Raw genomic sequence first — 18,467 nt, 5'->3', positions numbered from 1 at the left:
TGAGCAAGTCCAACCCAGGGATGGATGTCCAGTTTCTGCAGAGATGGATGTCCAGTTTCTTAGCCATTGTAGGGCTCTTCCTTTCACCTCAGAGCAGAAGATCTTGACATCGGTCTAAGGTGGCAAATTTGGAGACAGCTTTTTGTATTTCTTCGCAGAGCGTTTCTCGCTTGCAAAATTTCTCAACATCTTCCGATTGCTGTAAGAGAAATGTGCGAAGGTGGTCAAAAGTTGCTAGGGGGAAGATCCAAGACTTTTCCCTTAAACAAAGATAAAAGTTGGGTGTGGTGACACACACCTTTAATCCCAGCACCAGGGAGGGAAGGCAGAGGCAGGTGAATGGATTGTAACTGAGTTTGAAGCCAGCCTGGGACCTTGTCTCAAAACCCAAACAAACTGAACAAATAGAGTAAAGAATGCATTTTATTTCAGGAGCCCCTGAGACGGTTTTCCTGACTCCTGGGAGTGATGAGTGATGAGCCATATACAGTCAAGTTGGCCCGCACTCTCAGGGTTCACATGTTTTGTACTCATGGATAGATGTTGAATTCTAGAGTCTAACACAGGGCTGGCATATATCCCTACAGGAAAAGCTGCCTGCCAGGGATTCTGAGGACCTGATTTCGATCACTTCTGTCTGCCATGACGCTTGTGCCGTGGCGTGGCATGCCTGTGTAACCCGATCCCAAACAAAAGAAATGAAACTAAAATCAAAAGCAGTATTTGTAAAACCAATCAATATATACTTTCTTTGGGTCTTTGTAGCCATCAAGAATGCCTCTCTACCAATCAGGACAACAGGGTGTCCTTGCTCACCCCGAGTTTCCCACAGCTACTCCAACCACAACTTCTTTACTCACTTCTTTTTCAGCATGGATTGTTCTATTTTTTGTACCTCCAAGAAATAGACACCTAGTAGGTACTAATGTTCATGCAGTCTCATATAGGCTGGCCTCTATGCCCATACCTCTGGTTTTATGCTGTGCTGGGGACTGAACCCAACCCAGGCTCTTATTTATGCTCAGGCAAGCATTGTGTCCACTGAGTTACATTCCCAGCCACTTACTCTAGTTTTTGGACTACTTGCCTAAAATTAAAGTGAAGCTAAGGTCTCCACTTGTCAGGCATGTTGCTATCCCCGCTTTCACCCGATTTATGTGGCAAATAAGATAACAGGGTGTTTGCTTTTTGGTTTCTATTTGGTTATTCAGAAGAAATTCACCTAAATGTCTTGCTTTTTCTGTTTCCTATGCCTAGAGAGATACTTGGGAGTTACCTGTGGACGCATTCAGGACATAACAGATTGTCTTCCACTCCTGGGGTTGGGAAAACACAGGCTGGTAATAGAAAGAGACAGATCATCCTCTGGGGAGAGTCTGGAACCCAGGCATGACCGGCGTGCATCTGCAGGTAAACCCAGCCTGCCTTATCTGCAGGGAGCATTCTGCCGTGGACAACACACCACCTGCATCCTGAGAAGTAGGAACAAGCAAATAGAGGGGAGGGAAGGTCAAGACAATGCTCCATGATCTCTCAGAAAACTACTCTTAAATTGGCTATCTTTTTTTTTTTTTTTTTTTTTTTGCCAGAGCTGAGGACCCACCCCAGGGCCTTCACGCTTGCTAGGCAAGCACTCTACCACTGAGATAAATCCCCAACCCCAAATTGGCTATCTTATGGTCTGCTAAAAATCAAATGCATTATGATAGCTTATAAACTGTCAAAACTTTCACATAACGTGCACAGGGAAATTTAAGTATTGAGAAAAAATAAAAGGAAATTGAGTGAGATGCATAGAAAACATGCCAGATGACAGTTTCTAAACACAAATTATGGAGTCCAGAGGAATCTTAGATACTTTGAAGAATCCTTTGTGCTCAAGATTTTGCTAAATGGTTCACATAATAATATATTATTGAGACTTGTATTCCACTTTCTTTCCAATACTAGAGATTAAATTCAGGACCTCATTCCCACTAGGCAACATTTTTACCACTGTGCCAAGCTTCCCAAACCCTTGCTTTTCCTACAGGGGAGATAGCAAGGACTTATTATTAAATACCATTTTCCCCAATAAACTGACCCAGGTATTCTCACACAGACCACTTATCTATAACAACTACATTGTATTGATCTGACTTAAGGAGCCATAACTGGTAAATCAGGGGGGGAAATTGCATACACGAAATTGCCTCAATGCATACATGCATACATGCTTTGGAAAAAATGCAACCAAGAAAGTGGAAGACCTATAAAAAGACTTTTAAGGCCAGGCAGTGATGGCTCACAACTGTAATCCCAGCACTCAGGAGCAGAGGCAGGTGGATCTCTGTGAGTTTGAGGCCAGCCTGGTCTACAGAGCTATTCGTTCCAGAGAAACCCTGTCTCGAAAAACCAAAAAAAAAAAAAAAAAAAAAAGAAGAAGAAGAAGAAGAAGTCCTTTTAAAAAGCCTGAAAGAATTTAGAAGAAGACTTCCACCACGGCCCTAGACTGGGAAAAAAAAATTGTAAAAATGGCTCTCACCAAAAACAAACTAGAGATTCAATATACTTTCCAAATTTTTCAATGTCATTCTTCACAGAAACAGGAAAAAAAATTCTAAAACTCACATGGGAGCACAAAAGGACCTGGAGAGCCAATACAATCCTGAACAAAACAAATAATGCAGAAGCATCTGATTAAGATAGACTACAGGCTGGGCGGCGGTGGTGCACACCTGTAATCCCAGCACTCGGGAGGCAGAGGCAGGTGGGTATGAGTTCGAGGCCAGCCTGGTCTACAGAGCTAGTCCAGGACAGGCTCCAAAGCTACAGAGAAACCCTGTCTCAAAAAACAAACATAGATCCCGACATAATAAACCCAGGAAGCTATAGCCACCCGATTTTGACACAGATGCCACAAATACGCATTGGAAAAAAGCGTCTTTGCTGAATGGTTCCTGAAAAATCAGATAGCCACATGTAGAAAAGATCTGCCTTTCTGTACAAAAATCAACTCTGTATAACAAAATTAATATCTAGAATATACAGTGTTCACTATTACCCACACATCTTCCTTTTAAACAAGGTCTCCCTATATAGCCTTAATTGGCCTGAAACTCACTAGAGACTGGCCTCAAGTTCATAGATAGGTCAGCCTGCCTGTGCCTCCCACATGCTGGGATTACATACAGATGCACACCACAAAGCCAAGTTTTATGTGGTGATAGGGGTGTAATTCAAGGCTTCAAACACACCAGGCACTCTACTGACTGAGCTGCATTTCCAATCCCTATGAATGCCTAGTGTAGGAAAGGAAGGTACACTTTATTCAGGCTGATATCACATTATTAAGTTCCCCTCTTGGATACTGGAATCCCCATATTTACCAATGAGACAGTGTCATTAGTCCAAGTAAGATTTTGGTATTCATCAAGAGGAAAACATAAGCCAGGCAGTGGTAGCTCACGCCTTTAATCCCAGCACTTGGGAGGCAGAGCCAGGTGGATCTGTGAGTTCAAGGCCAGCCTGGTCTACAGAGCTAGTCCAGGACAGGCTCCAAAACTACACAGAAAAAGAAAGGGGGGAAAAATAAAAGGAAAAAACGAATTCCTATGTGAATCAATTTTAGAATTCATGGCAGTCATTCTCAACCTATGGGTCATGACCCCTTTGGAAATCTCTATTTCCAAACATTTCTAAAAGTAGCAGAACTCCAGTTATGAAGTAACAATGAAAATAATTTTATGATTAGGGGTCACCACAACATGAGGAACTGTATTATTTAAGGGTCACAGTGTTAGAAACTTTGAGCCCCAATGATCTAGTTTTGCTTCATTTTGAGATGTAGTCTGATTACCCAGGTTAGTCTTGAACTCACCATAAAGTGAAGAATGATCTTGAACTACTGACCCACCGGCCTCCACCTCCCAGGTGCTGGGAACACACATATGCACCACCCTACCCTGCTGATCTTCAGACTTGTATTATAATATAACCCCGGATACTTTCTAGCCCTTCTGTCCCATGCTGATGTTAACTAAGCAGGCTTCTCAAGCAAGAGCAGTCCTCACACCTTGCTGATGGTCTTACCAGTGGCTGGGGGCAGAAAGGCCTTTACATTAGAAGGAAGAGGTTGTCGGTTCACAGTTCTAGGCTGGGTGGCTCTCATGGCTATCCTTCCCCAGGCTGCGAATACGGACTCCCTTTCTGAAGTTATCACTTCAACTATACCGGTCTCCTCTCTCTGCCTACTACTCTTGAGATTTTCAGGCTTGGATCCTTTCGTGACAACAGTCTTGGGTTTCCTGGGAAGAGGCTTCAGTCTGGCTTCAAGAGATGTATCGGGAATGTGCTGAAAAAGAAATGCACCAGTATTCAAAACGGCTTTTTGCAGAAAGGACTGGTTATACCCTAATTTCACCCTGGCTTGAGCAAGTATGCAAATTTTAAAACGATACTCTCTATTGTGTGGGTTCAGCAGGGAGAAAACTCTGATGTTAAAAGCTTAGATCCGGCCGGGGCGGAGGTGGCGCACGCCTTTAATCCCGGCACTCGGGAGGCAGAGCCAGGCGGATCTGTGAGTTCGAGGCCAGCCTGGGCTACAGAGTGAGTTCCAGGAAAGGCGGAAAGCTACACAGAGAAACCCTGTCTCGAAGAACAAAAACAAAAAAGCTCAGCTCCAGAGAAATGGCGAGCACAGAAGATTGGGAAGATCACTGGCCTGGAGGGAGCATTCCGGCAAACTGCTAATAAACATTTGTTTCCCCACAAATGCCTATAACCACAGCTCCTAGGGGGAGTGCCAGATACAGGGAGAGAGACACTGCCCGCTTCAAAAGAGTAGGCACATGGATAGGACACCAAATGCCCTCCTCTGGCCTCCATGTGCACAGGTACATGGATCTGCACACAGGGGAAAAAAAAAAGGAGATACAAGCAAGATCATAAATTCAAAGCCAGGCTCTACTACATGTTAAGATAGCAAGGTCCAGGCACTTAGTTGTGGGATTTGGTGAAGGTGCTTTGTGTTTTGTCTATTTATTTGAAACAGGGTTTCTGTGGATCGGTCCCGACTGTCTTGGGAACTAGCTCTAGGCCAGGCTGGCCTTGGGAACTCAGAGATCTTCCTGTTTTTGCCTCCCTGCTGCTGAGATGTGTGCCACCACACCCAGCTGGTGGTTTGTTTTTTTGTTTCTAGTCTCCCTCTGTAGCCCAGGCTGGCCTTGAACTTGATGTCCACCTTCCTGTCTCAGTCTTCCAAGTGATGGGATTACAGTTGCTGCCCATCCAGCTCTTTTTGGTGTGAGGCAATAGTAAAACGGTCTTCTTGGCCTAGAATCTACTATGTGGCCAAGATAGACCCTCTTGTCTCCAGCCCCCAGTTCTGGGTTCTTAGTTTTGTCATATCCAACTGTAGCACCCAGTTACAAAAACAAAAAACATGGTAAGATGGAAAGTTGTTGTGTAGTAGACAGGGGGCTTGAGTGCTTTTCTAAACAACCCTACTTTGACTGCACTCAATTCAATAAATCATGTGGGGCCTAGTGGTGCAGGCCTATCATCCCAACAATTAGTACCTATAATCCCGGCAGTTGGGGGTCTGGAGTAGCAGTTTTCAGAGCTCAATAATCTTAAGCTACCTAGGGAGTTGTAGGGCAGCCTAAGACACTTGGAGATCTTATCAAGACAAACCGCTAAATGTAGTGCCACACATCCTTAACTTCAGCATGAAGAAGGCAGAGGCAGGTGGATCTGAGTTCCAGGCTGCCCAGGTAGCAGCACAGTGAGACCTTGTCTCAAAAAACAAACAAGCCGGGCGGTGCTGGTGCATGCCTGTAATCCCAGCACTCAGGAGGCAGAGCCAGGCGGATCTCTGTGAGTTTGAGGCCAGCCTGGGCTACCGAGTGAGTTCCAGGAAAGGCGCAAAGCTAGAGAGAAACCCTGTCTCAAAAAACAACAAAACAACAAAACAAAACAAAACAAACAAAAACCACACACACAACCAAATATGTAGTGGAAAATGGGAGGTTGAGTTCAACCACACATTTGGTCCCTCTAATGTCAGTAACCATGCCTTAGAGGAGAAAGGTTACATGCATATAGAAGTTTTAGTGAGCCCACAGGGAGAGCCCACCTCCATTCCATCACCATATCCATTACTCACGCATTGCTGTTTCGAATATGAGTTTTTCTGGAGTCTCTTGTAAACGTCAATTTTCTAAGGAAATGAAGAGAAAATAGTTAAAACTCCGACCAAGCTCCACATACTTAGTCGGTAGAGCACAGAATCCCAGTGTGAGGGCACTCACCTTCCCATCTGTACTCAGGTGGTGATAGCGACACCATTCCCGAAGAGTGTTCCGGGACACATCATTAATGGGAGGTAGCACAGCTGGCAGGTGGGGCCCTTGTAGGGATACTGGAGGTTTGCTAGCCTCAGAAGCTGGCTCGGGGGGCACTGAGAAGAGAAGAGACAAAGCAATAACTAATACAGGTGACTGCTCACAAGCCAGTTTGCACCTGTAAAAATGAGGAATGGGGTTGGGGATTTAGCTCAGTGGTAGAGTGCTTGCCTAGCAAGCACAAGGCCCTGGGTTCGGTCCTCAGCTCCACAAAAAAAAAAAAAAAAAAAAAAAAAAGAGGAATTCACTTGACCAAGATCACACACTCCTTAAAACAGGGGACCCAGAACAGCAACCCACCCTAATATTCTAACTGCTATGCTTTCTTTTCTTAAGATTTTGTCTTATTATGTTTGTGTATGTGCCAATGTGCATTCTAGACAACTCAGGTATTTGTTGTTGTTGTTGTTTTTCCTTTTTCTTTTGTTTTGGTTTTTTTGGTTTTTCAAGACAGGGTTTCTCTGTAGCTTTGGAGCCTGTCCTAGACTAGCTCTGTAGACCAGGCTGGCCTCGAACTCACAGAGATTCACCTGCTGCTGCCCCCCAGTGCTAGGATTACAGGCATGTATCACCACCACTTGTTTTGTTTTTATCAAGTCAGGGCTTCTCTGTGTAACAAACTGGTCTACAAACCCGGAGATCTATCCGCCTGCCTCTGCCTCACATGGGCTGGGATTAAAGGTGTGTGCCCCCACCGGCAACACCTATTTCCTACCTTAAATAAGACAGCTCGTGGGGCTTAGCAACTGAGCTAGGTGAAATTTTCTCCTGGGGAATTACAGTGAGGTTGAAGAAGCCTGCTTGCCTGCCTGGCCTGGTGGTGCAGGCCTTTAAGCCTTTAGTCCCAGCACCAGAAAGACAGAAATGGGGGATTTTTTTCTGTTGAGTTTGAGGCAAGCTTTATCTTCATAGAAAGCTCCAGGCCAGCCAAGGCAGCACAGTGAAAAATTAAGTCAAATAAAATGAAGTCTACTTTCCTTGGCTTTCCAGAGGCTTACTGAGAAATCTACCTCACATCTACATCTACATTGTTTTCCCCAAGATTATTCTTCTTTTTTTTCTTCTTCTTCTTCTTCTTCTTCTTCTTCTTCTTCTTCTTCTTCTGGTTTTTCGAGACTCTGGAGTGCTGGGGTTAAAGGCATGCACCACCGCCCCCCAGCACACCCAGAATTCTTCCGTTTGACAATACCTGCTGGCTGGAGGCCTATGGGTGAAGAAAAAATTGATTCGGTCGACAGTTCAATGGTGGGTTCCTCCGTCACTGGGACCAGCGTTAAAATCACATTTTCTTCGTCAATTTCTTCGTTACAGAAGCTCTGCAAAGAGAAGCAGTGAGGGAGTCCGCATACTTACAAGACAAGCTTAATGAAGTCATTGTTTATCTACCATCTGTGTCTGGGTGTTAGGAAAGCAAGATGCCCAGAAGGTGGAGGAGTGTGGCCACTGTGGGGGGACTTTCTATACCAGGGTAAGTAATCTCAGTTGTCCTCTTTTGCACTGATATATACCTAGTCTCAGAAAAGAAATGACTTAAGCTGGGTGGTGGCGCACGCCTTTAATCCCAGCACTGAGGAGGCAGAGCCAGGAGGATCTCTGTGAGTTCGAGGCCAGCCTCGAAACCTGTCTCGAAAAACAAACAAACAAACAAAAAAAAAGAAAAAGAAGAAGAAAGACATGAATTAAGACTATGGAGCAGTGACACTTCCTTGAGGAAGTTCTTGAACATTCTACAGACCGTGTCACACCCCTCCCCTTCAGGAGAACTCTCCTCCTCAACCTCTTTACTTCCAAACTTGATTTACTGATTTTCTTTTTTACATTTATATAGCATCTTTTCAAAGTACTCCAGACACAGATTTACTTTTGCTACCTAAAAAACAAACAACAACACCCTTTACTTCCAAACTTGAATTACTGATTTTTTTTTTTTTTACATCTGTATAGCACCTTTTCAAAGTACCCAAAACACAGATTCACTTTTGTGACCTTAAAAACAAACAATCAAACAAAAAGCAATGCCAGGCATGACATATGCCTTTAATCCCAGTACTTGGGAGGCAGAAACAGGCAGATCTCTAAGTATGAAGCCAGCCTGGTCTACATAGAGTTCCATGACAGCCTGGGCTACACATCAACAAAACAAAAAGTAGACATCACCCCACTCTGGGGATGAGGTCTAAAAGCAGTAGTGAGTTGGCCTGGCTAATTCTGCCTTGTAGCTTGTTACAGTGGCCCCTATCTGGCCCAGGATCACTGAAACCTACATCCACCTGGCATTAGAGATACCGGGAACTGGTTACTTCTCATTAAAAAAAAACAACAACAAGTCTACTTAAATATATATGTGTTTTTAAACGTATAAGTTGTCAAAATTTTTCACTTAATTTTAGTTCACCCTTCCTAGAGATTTTTAATTAGCTACAGCATTTTTTGTCGAAGACAAACTTACAGGTTACTATTTCATCTAGGAAACAGTTTCACTTTGCTCCCAGGAGATACATAGTGTCAAACATGTGGAAAGAAAGTAACAAGCAAAGAGGCTCCCAAGATGGAGGCTTTGAACCCGAATTGATTCCTCCAAGAAGGAAACAAAAAGTGAGACCTGGAAAGACAGCGGAAAAGAACTCCCGGAGAAAATGAATTCTCTTAGAAAGAAAGGTTACCTTGTTGTAAGCATCCTGGCTGCACTGTGCCATTTCCACGCAGACTTCAGGGGAGACAACAAAAGCTGCAAAAGTAAGGATGTCTGCAGCTCACTACTGCTAACCTGAGCGTTCTTTTACAGGTAAATGCCGCCTCCTACTTCCTGTCGTCCAAATAGGCTCTTTCCCCTCCTCCGCTCTCCACCCCTTTCGTCTTTCACAGTGGCTTTATCAGCTCCACTGATCTCAGGAGATAACTGATGGTACACAGCGGAATTATTAAGTCAATCAAAAGCCCACATCACTCCCCTTTTTTAAAAAAAGCTGGATCTGAGTAGCTTTTGAGCTACTCATGGTGTCAAACGTCTGTAATCCCAGTTTTCTGGATGCAGAAACAAGAGCAGGAGGATCATAACAACCCCAAGTCTGCTTGGACTGCAGAACAAGAGTCTCCTGAAGGGTGGTGCATGCTAGTTAGCCCAGAGCTAGATAGATAGCCTGAGCCAGGAGAAACGTTCAGTTCCCCTCAGCGTCTGTGAAATCCTCTGTCTTTAAAGGAAGGAAGATGGAGAGATGGCTCAGTGGTTAAGAGCACTGGCTGTTCTTTCAGAGGACCCAGGTTCCTAGCACCCACATGGCAGCTCATAACTGCCTGAACCTCCAGTTTCAGGGGATCCAACACCTTCACACAGACAAAACATGAATGTGCATGAAATAAAAATGAATACATGCTTTTTAAAAGGAAGGTAGAAACAAAACAAAACAAAAGACAGCCCTCCCCCTCAAAAAATATTTAATTTATTAAGGGATTGTCTGTAAATCGAAATTATGAAGCCCTACCTATCTCCTGAATCACTCCTTTGAGGGTGTGCCCCGGGAATCTGTATTTCCCTGATTTCCTCAGGTGCTTCTCCTACAGTCTGGTAGCTCTGCCCAAATCAAGCTTTGCTAGAAATAGCTTTGGAGACAGGTCCATAAGAGCTCACACTCCTTGTCCCTTGTTGGGGACAGGCAAGGACTCCTCCTTCCCATGTGGGTGCCAGAGCTGCTTTGAATGATTAAGGTGACCCAGTGGCCTGAGGTGGGTGGCATGGAGACAAAGCCTTGCTATTGTCTTTATTTTGTCACTTTGCCTCGACCTCCCAAATAGTGATTACCAAATACAGTGGTTACAGGGGACATTATGTCCTCTTCACATGCTAGAGTTCTTTCTCTCCCCCACCCCTTTGAATTTTCTTCATTTCTTTTTTTAAGAATTAAACCAGGCTTCGTGGACTGAAGATACGGTTCAGTGGTAAGAGCACTGATTGATGTTCCAGAGGACCCAGGTTAGATTGCCAGTATCCACACAGCGACTCTCAACTGTCTATAACTCCAGTTTCAGGGGATCTGAGACCTTCTGGACTTCAAGGGTCCTTAGTGGTGTACATGTATACATGCAGGAAAAATACCCATACTTATAAAATGAAGTTTAAATTGGAACTTAAAAGACAAACTACTAGCCCGGTGGTGGTGGCACTTGCCTTTAATTCCAGCATTTGGGAAGCAGAGGCAGGCAGTGGGTTCGAGGCCAGCCTGGTCTACAAAGTGAGTTCCATGACAGCCAGGACTGTTACACAGAGAAAAAAACAAAACAAAACAAACAAAAAGACAAGCTACCTTTTCGATAAATCTGGGTGTGGTGGTACACACCTTTAAACTCAGCACTCTGGAATCAGAGGCAGGCTGCAGCTTGGTCTATGAAGAGCTCTAGGTCAGCCAAGAATTCAAAGTGGGAATGCTGTCTGAAACAAACTAAATAAATAATTTGGACAGGTTTATCACATTAGAGCTCCATGATCCCCTTCCAGGGCACCAGACCAGCGAGCTCACCCAGGACAGGATGTGCCAGCAGCTAAGAATGGTAAAGAAATGAAATGCCTGGATTAATGACCAGGACTGGAAATGAAACTGAACACCTGAAAACGCTTTGCCTTCTCTTGGCCTGGGTGTGTCAGTGCACGCCTTTAATACTAGCACTGGGAGGCAGAGGCAAGTGAATCTCTGTGAGTTCGAGTTCTAGGACAATCAGGGCAGTTACACAGAGAAATCCTATCTTGAAAAGCCAATAACAGTAATAATAATAAATCAGTCAGGTATGATGGTGCATATCTTTAGCCCTAGCACTCAGGAGGCAGAGGCAGGCAGATCTCTGAATTTGAGACTTGTCTATTCTACATCAGGAAGTTCTGGACTAGCTAAGTAGCTAGGGCTACACCCTGTTTCTCTCTCTCTCTCTCTCTCTCTCTCACACACACACACACACACACACACACTCACACACTCTTTTCTGAGACAGAGTTTCTCTGTGTAGCTTTGGAGCCTTTCCTGGAACTCACTCTGTAGCCCAGGCTGGCCTCGGCCTCGAACTCACAGAGATCCACCTAGCTCTGCCTCCCGAGTGCTGGGATTAAAGGCGTGTGCCACCGCCACCTGGCTAGTTTTTATCTTTTTTTAAGTTTCCACTTTTTTGTCTTTTGTGGCCATTGCTAGACTGGCCGATGCCAAAATGAAGTTCAATCCCTCACTGACTTCTGACTGGAGCAAGAATTGCAAACAGCCTTTCAGTTCACCTTCTCACATCTAGGGGAAGATCATGTCTTCCCCACTTCCCACAGAGGTGAGATGGAAGCATAATGTTCTGTCTATGCCCATGCGAAAAGATAATGAAGTTCAGGTTGCTGGGAACACTACAAAGGCCAGCAGACGGGCAAAGAGTTCCAGGTGTACAGGAAGAAATACATCATCTACACAGAAGGAGTGCAGAGAGAAAAAAAATTAATAGCACAACAGTCGGTGTGGACATCCACCCCAGTGAGGTGAATATCACCAGACTAAGCTGATAAAGAAGAAAAGAAAAATCCTGGAAAGGAAAGCTGAGTCTAAACCTGAAGAAGGACGAGGCAAATACAGGAAGAGATGATTGAGATGTGGGATTAGAGGAACTCATGCACAACTTTTTCATTAAAGACTGCTTAAGTGGGCTGGAGAGATGGCTCAGCGGTTAAGAGCACTGGCTGCCCTTCCAGAGGTGCTGAGTTCAATTCCCAGCAACTACATGGTGGCTCACAGCCATCTGTAATGAGATCTAGTGCCCTCTTCTGGCCTGCAAGCATGCATGTAGACAGAACACTGTATACATAATAAATAAATAAATCTTTAAAAAAAAAAAAAGACTACTTAAGTAAAAATTAAAAAAAAAAAAAAAAAAAAGAATCCACCAAGTGGTGTTAGCTCACACTTTTAATCCCAGCACTCACTCAGGAGGCAGAGGTAGGTAGATTTCTGAGTTTGAGACCAGCCTGGTTTACAAAGCAGGTTCCAGAATAGCCAGCGCTACATGAAGAAACACTGTCTTGAAAAACAAAACAGCAACAACAACAACAACAAATCCTTTTCGTGTGTGTGTGTGTGTGTGTGTGTGTGTGTGTGTGTGTGTGTGTGTGTGTGTTGGGGGGGGACGCATATCAGTGTGTATTTCTGGCTGGCCTGGCACTTGATGTGTAGACCAGGCTGGCCTCAAACTCTCATAGTTCCACCTGCCTTGACCTCTGCACTGCTGGGATGCTAGGATTAAAGGGAAGAGTCAAGCCCAGCTAAGGAGAACCCTCCTAAACTAAATAGGATAGCTCAGGTTGGAGGCAGCAGCTCATTCAAGGCCAGAATGATCTGTCTGTACAGTGAGTGAGTTTACAGTAAGCCAGGGCAACATAAGAACCTCTTTCAAACACTTCCCATATCCTCACCTCTAAAAGAAAGAAAAGTCAGATTCGGGGCTAGGAATGTAGGGCTGGTAGAGTGCTTGGCTAGTGTACATGAAATCTTGAGTTTGGTTCCCAGCACAACAGCAACAACACTAGAATAAAAGTGGGCATGGTGTTGTACATCTATAATTCTGGTACTTGGGACATCTGCGTAGTTTCAGACCAGCCAAGACTACATAGGGAGACGTGTCTCAAGGAAACAGTGTACTGAGTTCTTGGGTTGGGCTGGGGATGTAGTTCAGTGCTATAGGACATGCCTAGAAGGCACAAGGTTGCAAGTTGGATTCTCAGCACACACACACACACACACACACACACACACACACACACACACACACACACACAAAGAGGAGGAAGAAGAAGGAGGAGGAAGGAAGAAAGGAGGAAAGAAGGAAGAGAGGGAGATAAATGAGCTATCTTCTTTCTGTACTTGGAGCTTTTTCCCCAGGATTTTTCCTATGAGACAGGATGGTCTGTTAAATAAACCAGAACAGAAAGATGAACTCATGTCCACTTGAGGTAGTAATAGTTTGGTGATAAAGATTTTTAGATTGGTAGGACACTGTAGCTCACTGGGTATTTCCCTAGCATACATGAGAATCCCAAGAAGCTTGCAGATAGGTGTGTTGACTCGGGCCTGTATTGGCAGAAGCCTGCTGTCTCAGTACTTTGGAGGTCCAAGTATGAAGTTCAAAGTCATCCTCTGTTACGAAATCAAGTTCCACATTAGCTTGGGCTAAATACACTACATGAAATCTTGTCTCAAAACAACCAACACTTAGACTAGGCTAAGCACATAGCTCAGTGGTAGAGAAGGGGAGCCACCACCATCTCTAATGTACTCAACAGATGTTAAAGCACTATTAAAATTTGTTTAAAATTTAGTTGGGCAGTGGTGGCGCATGCCTTTAATCCCAGCACTCAGAAGAGGTAGGTGAATCACTGTGGGTTCAAAGCCAGCCTGGTCTACAAAGAGAGTTCCAGGACAGGCTCTAAAAGCTACTTGTCTCAAAAAAACAAACAAACAAAATAATTTTTTTTTTTTTTTTGCTTAAAATTCACCATTTTTAGTGTAAATAACCAGTCATTTTTGTTTGCTTGTTTTTTTGTTTTTGAGACAGGGTGTGCTACCACATCCAGTTTGTGCAGTGCAAGGCATCGAACCCTGGGTCTCCGGGATGTCAGGCAGGCACTCTAACCATTGAACTATATCCCTCTTCCCCTTAACTTGATGTTGAACTGCATCTGCATCCTCTTGACTGCCGGTCTGCTTTGCCTACAAGGACCCCAGCCTCATAGTGCCTCAAGGCCCCGAGCCCTCTGGCTGCCATTCAGTCTTCTAGTAATTAAATGCCATAACCTGGCCGTATTATTTCAGGGTTCATTATCCCCTAACTGGTATGATAGCCCAACACTGTGAATGCCTCACCTACCATCAGAGAACATTCTCAGCTGTGCTTGGTCCCTTTCCAGCACATTCCTAATAGGCCTTCTCAATACTTCTTCCTATGTGGCTGTGCAAAGAACATGGCTTCCCAAATGTGACCTTACATCTCTGTCTTTTGTTTGTTTGTTTGTTTTTGTTTTTGTTTTTGTAGACAGGGTTTCTCTGTAGCTTTGGAGCCTGTCCTGGAATAGCTCTGTAGACCAGGCTAGCCTCGAACTCACAGAGATCCACCTGCCTCTGCCTCCGGAGTGCTGGGATTACAGGCATACGCTACCACCGCCCGACTTTTTCTTAGTTTTTTTATCGATGTAGAGACACCATGACCACGGCAACTCTTACAAAGAAAACATTTCATTGAGGCGGTGGCTTATAGGTTCAGGGGTTCAAGCCCATTATTACCATGATGGGGGAGCATTTGGGCAGTTGTGGTGCGGCTATATCTTGACCAGAGGGCAGCAGGAAGTCGACTGTCACCCTGAAGGAAGCTTGAGAGAAGAGACCTCAAAGCCCGCCCCCACAGTGACACACCTCCTCCAGCAAGACTACACCTACTTCCAGAAGGCCACACTCCCTAATAGTGCCACTCCCCTTTGGGGCCCATTTTCTTTCAAATCACCTCAATCTCCATCCCTCCACGCCTGTTTTCTTCAGCCTCATCATTCCTTCATCTCTCCTTCACCTTTACAACTCAAGTATTTCTACATGGATCGGCATTGGTTATTGTTTTCTCTGGCTACAAATCCTCCCAGCATTGAATTTGCTCCTTCACTATCTCCTAGGATTCTTTTTTTTTTTTTTTCAGAGCTGAGGATAGAACCCAGGGCCTTGCGCTTGCTAGGCAAGTGCTCTACCACTGAGCTAAATCCCCAACCCCTCTCCTAGGATTCTTGCTTGTATCTAGATCCAGGAGAAATGGTGCCCAGTGGAATAAATTCTTGCTGGTTCGTACTTGTATTCATAGACCAGTTGCTCTCCCGTTCAGTTGTTTGTCAATTGTTAGGTGATTGTTCCCCTAACTCCTGTCTGTGCATATCAGCTGCTAATGTTTGGAGAATATTCTTTCCTCTTTTGCTATTCCAGAACTTTCGCAGTTAGTTATACAGGAATTTAGTTCTAAGATACTTACCTCATCCTGGAAGAGAACTCAGAAGTGTGTGTGTGTGTGTGTGTGTGTGTGTGTGTGTGTGTGCTCAAGGTCAAGCATGCTTGCTTGCTTGAAGTGTGGGCTAAGTCAGAACATCACTAAGTCCCTTAAACTGACCTTGAATGCAACAACCAGACAAGTCTTAACCTGTGATTCTTCCCAACCTTTGTGAGTAGCTGAAATAATAGGCCTGAGCCATGAGGCCCAGCTGAAAATTACTTTTTTTTCTTTACTTTCTGAATAATTTTGTCTCCGCTAGCTAGTCCATTAATGATTACTTGTAGTAGAATATTATTTTAAGGGGTGCTACTTTTGTTTATGTTGCATTTGTTTGACTCTGTGAAGCTGTGTCACTGTGCCTGTCTAAAACACCTGATGGTCTAATAAAGAACTGGCCAATAGCAAGGCAGAAAAAAGGACAGGCAGGGCAGGCAGGCAGAGAGTATAAATAGGAGATAAATAGGAGAATTCTGGGAAGAAGGTTTGGAGATCTCAGGTGATGTAGCCAGAGAAGGAGGAAGACTCCAGGGGCCAGCCACCCAGCCACACAACCAGCAAGCCATGGAGTAAGAGTTTGATACAGAAGTAAAAGAATGGGAAAAGTCCAGAGGCAAAAGGCAGCTGGGATAAGTTAAAGAAAGCTGGCTAGAAACTAAGCCAAGCTAAGGCTGGGCATTCATAATTAAGTATAAGCTTCTACGTGTGATTTATTTGGTAGCTGGATGGCAGGCCCCCACAAAAAAGAGTTAAAAAAAAACCCAACAACTATTACTGTCAATCATACCTCCACCCCCACCATTTATCAGTATCCAAGTCAACTTCTGTTCATCGAGGGCACTGCACAAACATCGTACATGAACATGCAAGTAATACCTTTATACACATAAAATAAAAAGAAATAAAATCTCAAAGCTGTTTTCTGTTTTTAAATTTTGAATTATTTTTTTTTATATGTTCGATGTTTTGCCTGCTTGTATCTATGTGCACGGAATGTGTGCCTGGTGCCATGGAGGTCAGAAGACGACGTCCGTCCCCGGAGTTTGAGTTATGGATGGTTGTGAAGCTCTATACAGGTGCTGTGAGGCAAACTCAGGTCTCCTGTAACATCAGAAGTGCTCTCAACCCATGAGCCAACTCTGCAGGCCCTGATGTTTGTTTTCCATAGAAGGTCTCATATAGCCCAGGCTAGACTCAAATTCTTTGGGCAGCTGAATTTCTTTCTTTTTTTAATAATTATTTTATACCAATATAGATATGTAAATACAACATCGAGTTCAGTGGTCCTTCAGTATTTTCCACTTAAATGTTTGGTTTTTTTTTTTTAAACATAAAAACAGATAATTCCAAAGTTCAGAGTTATTTGAAACTGGAAAATATTTTCTCTGTAGAAAATAGTAAAAATGATAACATTTCCCAATAAGCCCTTTTAAGCTAAGTAACAGCTGAATTATAAATATTGATTAGATTTTGGGATACAGAAGAAACCTGTTTTTATCTATTCACAGAGCTATGTTTTGCTTAAGCTGTGTAAGTGAGGTTCCTATTCATCTTCCCCTTCACTGTTTGACCTATGGTAGACATTTTTCTATAGGCTAATCCATAATCTAAAAAGATTTTAGCCTTCCCTCCTGAAAACACAGCCAGCATATCCTTTCATCAGCTTGATATAGTACAAATTCTTATTCTAGTAGTGAAATGTTTCACTAAGGCATGCCCAGTGATTGGGCAAAACCAAAACTTATTATAAGTCACAGTCATCCTAGGGTCTCCCCTGCTAGGTAGCCTCCCTGGATCTGTGGGTTGCAGTCTGATTGTCCTTTGCTTTATATCTAGTATTCACTTATGAGTGAGTACATACCATGTTTGTCCTTCTGTGTCTGGGTTACCTCACTCAGGATGATATTTTGAGTTCCATTCATTTGCCTGCAAATTTCATGCTGCCATTGTTTTTCTCTGCTGTGTGGTACTCCATTGTGTATATGTACCATATTTTCTTAATCCATTCTTCAGCTCTGGTCACATGATGTCTTCACATGATAGACTATATTCTTGAACCAAAGTGCACTCTTCCTTCCTTCCTTTTTAAATTTATTTATCTATTATGTATTATGTATACAGTGTTCTGTCTATGTGCCAGAACAGGGCGCCAGATCTCATTACAGATGGCTGTGAGCCACCATGTGGTTGCTGGGAATTGAACTCAGGACCTCTGGAAGAGCAGCCAGTGCTCTTAACCGCTGAGCCATCTCTTTCTTTCTTGAGTTGCTTTGCCAGGGCAGAATGTCAGTGTCTGAATGGGAACCATAGAATGGAGAAGGAAAAAACAGGGACCTTTCTCCTTCTCTAGAGACATCACTCACGGGAACATCACGGTCAACCAATTTGAGGACTTAAAAGACTCATTCTGGCCCTGCCAACAGAGTGAGTTCTAGGACAGCCAAAGATACAGAGAAACCCTGTCTCAGAAAAATACAAAACAAAACAAAAAAGCCGGGTGGTGGTGGCGCACGCCTTTAATCCCAGCATTGGGAGGCAGAGGCAGGCGGATCTTTGTGAGTTTGAGGCCAGCCTGGGCTACAGAGCAAGAGCCAGGAAAGGCCCAAAGCTACACAGAGAAACCCTATCTCAAAAAACCAAAAAAAAAAAAAAAAAAAAAAAAAAAGATTCAGAATGACAACTACAAACTATAACTCCAAATTTGCCACCAAATTAACCCACTGTAGAAAGGACCTTAAAATAGACTCTAGGGCTGGAGAGATGGCTCAGAGGTTAAGAGCACTGCTTGTTCTTCCAAAGGTCCTGAGTTCAATTCCCAGCAACCACATGGTACCTCACAACCTTCTGTAATGAGATCTGGCGCCCTCTTCTGGCCTGCAGGGATACGTGCAGACAGAACACTGTATACATAATAAATAAATGAATGAATGAATGAATGAATGAATGAATGAATAAGTAAGTAAATAAATAAAACTTTAAAATTGACTCTAAAAGCATACGACTTTTTGCAGACTATGGAGGTGTTTTTAAATCAAGTTCTGTGTTTTTCTC

At 43.8% G+C, this 18,467-nt stretch overlaps 1 protein-coding gene across 1 annotated transcript; it reads right to left on the bottom strand.

Annotated features, from left to right (window-relative positions):
• Nucleotides 1-9,154, bottom strand: Dppa2 (developmental pluripotency associated 2). Its single transcript, XM_036203121.1, has 7 exons — nucleotides 9,047-9,154; nucleotides 7,573-7,699; nucleotides 6,291-6,439; nucleotides 6,146-6,199; nucleotides 4,072-4,333; nucleotides 1,277-1,472; nucleotides 1-199 (listed from the first exon to the last, which is right to left on the bottom strand). Exons 1-7 carry the CDS (start codon nucleotides 9,077-9,079, stop codon nucleotides 115-117), a joined length of 906 nt encoding a protein of 301 aa, XP_036059014.1. The 5' UTR covers nucleotides 9,080-9,154; the 3' UTR covers nucleotides 1-114.
• Nucleotides 9,155-18,467: the final 9,313 nt, after the last annotated feature.

Source organism: Onychomys torridus, chromosome 12 (assembly GCF_903995425.1).
Source record: "Onychomys torridus chromosome 12, mOncTor1.1, whole genome shotgun sequence".
NCBI classification, from domain to species: domain Eukaryota; kingdom Metazoa; phylum Chordata; class Mammalia; order Rodentia; family Cricetidae; genus Onychomys; species Onychomys torridus.
The sequence above is the reverse complement of the archived record's forward strand: the minus strand, read 5'-3'. Positions and strand labels throughout refer to the sequence as shown.